At 36.0% G+C, this 9,259-nt stretch overlaps 1 protein-coding gene across 1 annotated transcript in view; it reads right to left on the bottom strand.

Annotated features, from left to right (window-relative positions):
* Nucleotides 1-4,490: 4,490 nt before the first annotated feature.
* GPC5 (glypican 5) overlaps nt 4,491-9,259 on the bottom strand; it is a 710,635-nt gene continuing 705,866 nt past the window's right edge. The window contains exon 9 of the mRNA XM_037377909.1: nt 4,491-7,429. Coding sequence (XP_037233806.1) covers nt 7,269-7,429 — 161 coding nt within the window. The 3' untranslated portion in view covers nt 4,491-7,268. The remainder of the gene's footprint in view (nt 7,430-9,259) is intronic.

Below are 9,259 nucleotides of genomic sequence, written 5' to 3'. Positions count from 1 at the left end.
CTGGAGCAGGACAAAAGCTGGTTTAAAGGCTAACAAAGAGAACCAAGAGGTAGTATGTAACATACGTAAATAACACCAAATATAGTAAATTCAGATGTAATTTGGAGCAACAGATAAAGGAAGAACAATGGTATAAAAGTGTGTTAGCAAATGTATAAAAATTGCATAAAGTCAATCCTGAGGTGAGGAAGAATAAACCATTGACACCATATTCCTCCCTTTGAAGGACCCCAGATGTTGATGACCCAACATAATCCCCTTTCTGTAGTCTGAAAGTATCAGTTTTAAGGCTCAGACACGCAATGGAAAACCAAGCATAAAACTATGAAAAAAGAGATAGAAACTATCTAGCTCATGTCTTACAATTTGTTTGTATTAGTAGTCTTATTGAGAGTTATTCTGTGGAGAAATATTCTAACCAGGTAACTATGCTTTCTTTCCTTTTTTGTAATAATTAGATCTAGACTAATAATAATTCTTAAATTTGCTTGTTAAGATTTTCACTATACTAACAGTAAATTCTTGGCTTTATACATATGGTGCTTTTCCTTTCTGTCCATAAACAAAACTTTAAGTGTAAAACTAGCCCCCTATGCTTCAGCAACTGGACTAGTCCAGAGTGCAGAAAAGGATCATTTAGTGAGAGTATAAGTTCTAGATGCATGAGTTTAGACTACTTTTCCCCTTTACCTAAAAAACCAGATAGGTCTAAAGGAATTTTACTATATGTTGTTTATTTTAATAAGCAGGTTTGTGGTGTTTCCTAGGATTTGAAATTGCATAGATACTTACAGTCTTCCATAAAGCTGATATTTTGTCTGGTTTTGTTCATAGGACACTAACTAACATGATACAGTTTAGAAACCTTTTTGCCTGTCAAGAGTTTTACCTCAACATTTCTCATAGAAATTCCATTGTCAACAGCTCTCCTCAGTCTTAGTTTTCTGAAGTATTACAAACAGCATTTTCAGGGCAAAAGACTGAAGCCAAAGAAATTAAGACAGTATTTCAAAATACTTGTTTTAATCAAGTATTAGTGCAAGTCTACTTACATGTTTAAGCACAAGTAGTTTTGTCTTATCCTTGCTGTTTAGATTACTAAAACGGTAAAAATTTTATCATCAAGTCACACATTTCATAGGAAAATACATGATATTTTTCCCTTAGAGTCATATAGATAATTGTTCACAATATACATTTTTATTTGCTAAATTATTTTTTATTTATCATTGTATACACATAACCAGTATAGAGCAAAGAAATACAAAGTGCTATTACCTGTAATGTTCTGATGCCTTTTTGAAAACAATCTTATTGTATTAAATATATCAGTTCGGTTTTGCATGTAGATAATAAAAAGCTAAGCTATGTTTGCAGTTATATCTATGGAATTCAGTAGTATCACAAATTTCTAAAAGAAGAACCTGGCCCATGCACTAATTTCCAGACCTATCAATGCTCTGAAATTATAAATGCAATATTTTTGTTAGCATAGTAAAGAATACATGACATTTATTCTTCAGGATCATGTTGCTTTTTACCTTTTTGAAGGCCTGGTATCCCCTATTTTGTTTTACTTGACAAACCTCTGTTCTTTTTAAAAATAAAAAGGGTGAAAGTTAAGGATTTCACAAACATTCCTGTCTGCCAAAAAGTAGGAATGTGAACAGACATGAAAAATATTTTTAACAGCCAGCACAAAGGTGTTAGCTATATTTATCAATAAATTAAACACAAGAAACAGGAAAGCACATTCTCCTACTATAAAAAACCCCAATCCCCTACAGGCACAGCTATAGGGAACAAAGAAAGGGAAATGGGTCAGGGTAAGGTATACTGATGTATGTCTTGGGCAGTATGTTTTTGCCCGTTGTCAACAGAGATCTGTCACAGTCTTTCATGTGTGGTATATGTATGAAAAAAATCATACTTTGCTATTATTTTTTTAATGGTCATATCCTGCTTCAGATACTGAAGTATGCATCCCTGCACAAGGTGTAACTATGATTTTTTTTTTTTTTTTTTTTTTTTGCATTATGTGCTTATGTTGTTAAATGTTTTGTTGTACCTAGCATTGTGTCCACTTGCTATAAATGTGTGACTAAACTGCCATGAGAGCTATCGCCACCTCATCTGTTGTACCAGTGCTGTTATCTGGAGATGCGAGGTGAACTGGATCAAGGAGATCCTTTGGGTCAGAAACACCCCGACCAGTTTCACTGCATGGTCCTGTAAACTCTTGTTTAAGAGAGAGTGATGTTGAAGAGAAGCAAGAAAATCAGAAATTGCCACTGAGAAAAACCTCCATGTGACTTAAGTTCAAGAGACTAACAATTAATTTAGACTGCCTGACAAACCTGGAGACACTTAGTTGAGACACCTACATTAGGCATGCGCAGCAGGTGATCTTAGCACAGTTCTCTGCTCTGTAAGGGGTGATGAGATGCATCGACCAAGTCCTCCCAACCACAGAAGCTCAGCATGTTATTCCTCTTCAATGTGAGCTGGTAAAAGAGCTTTGTGGGGTACCAGGTGTATTGTCTATTGCATTTCACATTTACAAGTTCCAAAATAAAGTAAAAAATACAGTTTTCAACTGCCAGACGTAAATTTTGTTTGGCAAAATCTGTCAACCCAGCTATTTTGTTCATGCATCACCAGGAAGAAAGAATTAGGAATTAGAACTTTATTTATAACTTTCTGAGATTTGCAAGAGTTTTACTAGAGCTACATTAGCTTTTCAGTCTTTTTAAAAAATTATTATTTCTATTATAATCGGTTGTGACTCAGAGCACATGGAAAAAAGCACCGTTTGCTGAATAAGATTCATGTTTACACAATTATTTCAGAGTAGAATTAAACTTAAAATAAACCCTAATCAGAGATAACTTCAACCATTTTAATGCATGCCTCTGAGAAGATGCTATGGAAATACTCAGTTTAATCTGAAATTTTTAATAGATTAGTCTAAACCCTGTTATAATCTCAACAAGAATATTATTTTAATAAACATAAAAAAATACAGGTATAAAGAAATAAATGATGTATGTGTGTATCTATCTACCTACAGAAAGAGAAAAAGACAAAGATAGCCTGTTACATGGCTATAGTTAGGCTTCATCTTTTTATTAGCAATGAAAATAACAATATTTGCTCCTGAAGGAAATAAATAATTTTTGTTGTCTTTCACCAGCTACACTGAGGAAAACTGAAACTTTTATTTAAAGTGCTAGGACAGTAGTTATCAGAAAAAGTACTTTAGTACTTTCCTCCCAGGAGGTACAGGTGCATTTAATCATACAGGTACATCTGAAGAAAATAAAAAGCAGACGTTCAAGAAGAATAGCTTGATCTCACCAGGTAAAAATATTACGGATTTTGGAAATGTAGTATTTTTTAGATTTTTTTTTTTCTGAAATATTGTTTTACAAGTAGTGACACTGTGCTCTAAGAAATTATTCCCTACAAAGCTCTCTCACCTGACAGCTGAAGGGTTTTTTTAATTGTACTGAGACCAGTTACACAACTTCAATAGTGATATCCATTGCAATTTTAGTATAAACAGTATTTGAATGAGTGGCTTTCTGAAAAAATGGTACACGTCAAGTAAAGCATTCCTACTTTAAACTTTATCAGCTTTAATACATCAATATTTTATTTAAAAGAAAGCAAAATAACACAGGCAAAATGTCAGGCTTTTTTTCCCTCAGTTGCCAAATTTGGAGCTACACTTCAACACCCTGCCGTGTTCCCAGAGTTTCTTGCAAGGCTCCTTCCCTTGCAAGGTAACCTTGACACAGATTGCCAAACATCCTCGCCTTCCTTCCCTTTTCTTTGATCCATTTTAATGATTTTTTAAATTATTTTTTTTAAGAAACAAGATTTCTTTATAGTGTGGTAGATGTGATGAAAGAACTGTGATGCAGCCTGGCAGATGCATGCATCTAAGCAATGATATGAAGTGTGTGGTGGTGCCTAGAGAGAGATGGGACAGGAGGGTGAATGAGGTCTCATGGCCAAGGGGACAGTGAGGGATCTCCAAACCTGCCACTATTATATTCATGTTGTTGCTAGTTTGTTCATATGTGTCTGGGAAAGAGACACCTAATTTTCCACTCCAGAAGGAATCTTAGAAATTGTTTTCCTAATGCAGGTGCAGTGTAGAAGATGAATGGAACAGGCCATGAAAAAAACTGAGTAATAACACAGGCTAGTAATTAACATATATGTGAAGTGGCCTTCAGACCTAATTACTGTCATTATTTGAAAACTGGGCTTGTGTTTCCAAAGTGCTATAGAAAAAACTGTTACCTCTTTGACTACCTGGCACCATCAGTAAGGTCTTGAACAACACATGAACGTGAGGAGTGGAAACAAAGTGCTTCAAGATAGAAATAAATTTCTAAGTAATAAGTATCGATAAAATTTTTTCTCCATTTATGTATCTCCTGTTCAAAGCTTTTTTTTTTTTTTTTTTTTGTATTTTCCTTTAAGTGACTGATACTGGTCATTAAAAAAAATACTGCTGGACTAGATTAATTATCGGTTTCAACTAGCATGAAAAAGGAAAAGAATGAAATCAGATTATCTTTCCCTGGATTACTGATGTGGTAATTCCAGCGTATGCTGAGACGAGATGACAAGTGAATTTGAAAGACTGGTTTACAAAACCTGAAAAAGAAAAAAGGGGTCAAGTAAAATGTACACACTGGCACACATGCTTATTCATGGTGTTTATCTGCCCGTGAAATGGCTCTTAGGAACGTTCACTTGCTTTTCTAAATATTGTATCTCTTTACCTGTATGTTATACTGTGTGTGTTAATGACTAATGCATGCATTTGGGAATAAAAACAGTTACATGTTTCTTTATATTAGCCTCATATAAAATTACCTTTTTTACAGTCTGGGAAGAGTTTGATGTATAATATGAGTGCATACAATACTGTACTATTTATTTTTTTCTCTTGTATAGGGTTGTAAAAGAGAAATCACTACAAAATAGTCTGAAATACTTTCTGGTTAAAAAAATATGGGAATTAGTGATAGCAGGATGATAAAATATTATAAACGTAATATATAATGTACCATTAGTACTGTGGAACACTTTAGCTTGCTTCAGCTTACAAAGCATAAGATCTGGGATTCATGTTGTGATTCACATTGGCATTCATGTGTCACTGCTTCAACTTGGGGACTTGGCATACGATTCATGGGCCCACCTATCCATGACTAGGTGTATGTGAGATATACAAGGATATCCCAGTTAGATACCAGCTGCCACTCCAGACAGTTCCCATTTAAGGAAGCCTCTGGAACTTCCCATAAGTCATGCTTCATATATGCTTGTCCCATGAGGATGTCTTGCATACTCCAAGAAATCTTAGGTGGCACCAGACACCTACTTTTGAGCAACCGAGTTGCTTTCTCAGGAGTTTGATTTCATATGAGCTGAATAATGCAGTGGGTTTTATTGACTGTGTGACAAAGGCCTCTGGTCAATTGCCCACAGAAAGAGCTGAGGCCCTTCAGAGCAGTAGCTAGACACCAGGTGGATTTTTTTACAGCATCTTAACTGGCACTTGTTGCTGGTATTTTAGCAGTTGAATGCTACACTGTATTTCCACTGACAGTTTAGAGATATAGAATACGTATATAATACCACATACGTAAATATCTGTATGTAGACATATAGATTAAGATACCTTAATCCAACATTGAATCCTAACCTTGCTATTATTTCTAGATAAAATGAAGTTATATACATATCTGCATTAACATCATACTATCTAATATGTAGGTTTTCTGAACTATGAAAAGTAATTCCTACTAAAATTAGCTGAGTTTACACTGTGTATTTTTTCTTTTTTGGAGAAAGACAGAAGGGCAAATTCAACATTTTCTGTTTTACAGGAATCATGTCCCAGAAGGCAGAACTTTAAATACAAAACTCATAAAGTGCTGAGCAACCGTTTCATCAGTTGGTACGTGTGGGGTTGTAAATAGCAACACAAAGTCCACAAGGAGACCAGTTACTCCTGCTTTACTCCAAGGGTCAATACTGTTGTAGTTCTTCATTGATGTCCTGGATGATGCAACAGAGTGCACTCTAAGCAAGTTCTTGCAGAGGATACAAAAATGAGAGGAGTGGCTGATACATGATAGAGTTGTTCTCACATTCAGAGCGACCCTGAATGAAATGGCTTGATAGGAACCTCATGAAGTCCAAGAAAGGGAAAAGCCAGGTCCTCCATCTAGGGAAGAATAACCCCAGCTGATGCATACTGGCTGGAAAGCAGCTTTGCAGAGAAGGACCTGGGGGTCCTGATGGAAAACAAGTTGAACGTGTACCAACAATGTGTCCTGGCAGCAAAGACAACCAATATCCTCCTGGGCTGAATTAGGAAAAGTACTGCAGCAAGTCAAAGGAGGGGATCATCCCCCACTGCTCAGCACTGATGAGACCATATCTACAGTGCTGCATCTAGCTCTGGGCTTCCAAGGACAAGAGAGTCATGGACATACTGGGTAGAGTCCTGCAAAGGGTCATGCAGACTTTTAAGGGATGGGAACAAGTCTTATATGAGGAGAGGCTGAGACAGGTGGGGTTGTTTGTCCTGGAGCAGAGAAGATGCAGGGGAGATCTTATAAAAGTGTATAAATACATGGTAAAGGGCATAAAGAAGATGGAGTCAAACTCTTCCCAGTGGTGCCCAATGGCAGGACAAGAGGCAATGGGCACAAACTGAAATACAATAGATTTTGAATATAAGAAAAAGCTTTTTTGCTATGAGTGTTCAAGCACTAGAACAAGTTGCCCAGAGAAACTGTAGAGACTCCATGCTTGGAGACATTCAAATACCAGCCAGGCCTGGCCTTGGTCAGCTTGACCTAGCTGAGTGTGCTCTGAGCACAGGGTTGGTCTAGATGATCTCCAGAGGTCCTTTCTATGATTGGCAATTCTGTGATCTCTTTTTCACAAATTGTTTTTAAGATAAAGATTATAATATTCAACTTATTTTTAACATAAAATGTTATAAAAATAAAACCAATTTTCATGATTTTGTGTGACCCTACAGGTGTTAAAAAACACCACAGGAAAAATACTACACAAAACCCTTCGTTAATATTCAGGCCTAAGATCAGAAAGGCTGATATTATACAAGCTATCATAAATATTGCTATATCCACCAGATCCCTTATTCCAGGCTTGTGAGTGGGGATGAACAGATGACAATGAGACACATATATCAAGCCAGAGATAAACAGTTACCAAAGACTGAGAAATAATAGTGTTACCAGACTAATCAGCACAAATGTCATATAATCAGTCTTTGTTGTACATCCTGCTCCAGTTGTGTCTGAAGTGCTGCCATCGTTGGTTTGACGGATATGCTTTACGTCACTGAGGTTCGTCTTGTCTGGCATCCCTGCTGAGACAAATAAGAAAATATAGTATGATGCATGCCTTGTCACTACTGGCAACATGTTATAGCTAGAACAAATTTAAATACCCTCAGCACACAGACTGTCACAGTTTTGTTTCTGATTCTCATGTTACTGCCAAATTCAAAGTCCTTTATAATTACATCTAGAAACATACATTATAATATAAGACTATTCATCATTGAAAGTAGTTCAGAGGTCTACCAGCTCTGAACAAAGTTGTTCTTGTAGAAATATATCACAACAAACATTTGCAGACCGAGGTGAACAGTTTTGCAAGTCCCCATAGTATCAAAAGCCCATTGCTCACATCTTTTTTGGATTTGAAGGAAAAGGGAAATAATTTAATGTGAAACTGCTTGCGTCTGGGTCCCAATATTGTTCCAATACAACATATACCTGGTGGAAGGCATGCAGCAAAGTGTACTTGCTGCTATATAAAACCTCCATTTTGGCACAGTTTAAACAGACTTTATGACATTATAAGGCAAAATTGTAAAGCTAACTTTAAACAGGAACTCTTTTACTGGGTTCCCAGCTGAATAGTTGTACTTTTTTGGACCAGGATAAATACCTCTCCATCTCAAAACAGTGTTTTGTATGGAACAAGGATGTAATCACCCATCATATTTCCTCTGTCTGGCTAAACAATTGGAAACAGAAAGTCTTGGAGACACATTCAGATTTGGTAGCATTGTCAGCTGCTTGTATTTGCTATGCATACTTCTAGACTAACTGTCTTATCCCATATAATAACTTGTGGCATGCCACTATCAATCAAAATTAACAAGTCTAAATTCAGTGTTATTACATGCAACAAATATTGACATTGTAATTACACTGAGACTGAAAAAGGCTTCATAGAAAGCAAAGTCAATATTTATGTAATTAGGTCAATACATATATAATTCAGAAGGTAAACTCTACTGTTGGAACAGCAGCATTAGAAAGAAGCTCAGCTCTACTGAGCTGACATTGATTTTACAGTCTCAGTTTCTGCATTATTATTCATTGTTTAGGTACTTCTTTCCTCTCTGTATCACTAGGTAAAGATGAATAAACTAGTGATTCTTTTTTTTAATTAATTATTGTTCAAAGGGACTGTGATGAACTATAAATATTTTAGTCATGGTGTTATCCTCTTTAACAGAAGATACAGAGAATTCTCATTTTTAAAGGAAAAACTTTCTTGGTGCTTGTGTTAAAAATACTTTTTTCTTTAAAAGCCGCTTGAAAGCTGTTCTTTGTGGACTTGCTGTATGTACTCAAATCTCCTTCCTGTAGCTTTGAAAAAATGCATTAAGAGTCAGCTAAAGTCAATCATGTTGTCTGAAAAACCTGCTAGAAATAATTTGTCTTCTTTGCTGCTGTACTTACACAGCAAAATATATTGCTATTTTGTGTGGGTTTATCGATCCAGTGCTCTTGCCCGGAATTTGTAAAAAATTAGCTCGATGAATACAATGTAAGTGGACATACAAGGTGGAAGACTAACATCAGATGTTGAGAAGGGAATACAACTTCTCCTCATCATACACGTTGAGTAACCTGTCTAGAAAAAGATCAGTCACTCAATACTTCACTGAATGGATGCTTGGTGGATCATGACAGGGGGTTATCAAGGTGTTTTTTTCAGGGAAGTTTTGTAAATAGAACAACGACAAAAACATGGGTTGGGTCTTTTCCCGAGAGCATTAGTGAGGTTTTCCTATATTTAAAAAGGCTAATTTCAACAGATAGTGAAAAATCCAATTCTCACCTATACAACAAAGCAGTTCACCAAATGCATTAGGTATAACAAAGCAGATTTTTCC

Source organism: Falco rusticolus, chromosome 2 (assembly GCF_015220075.1).
Source record: "Falco rusticolus isolate bFalRus1 chromosome 2, bFalRus1.pri, whole genome shotgun sequence".
NCBI classification, from domain to species: domain Eukaryota; kingdom Metazoa; phylum Chordata; class Aves; order Falconiformes; family Falconidae; genus Falco; species Falco rusticolus.
Note: the sequence above shows the minus strand (reverse complement) of the source record. Positions and strands in the feature narration are given on the sequence as shown.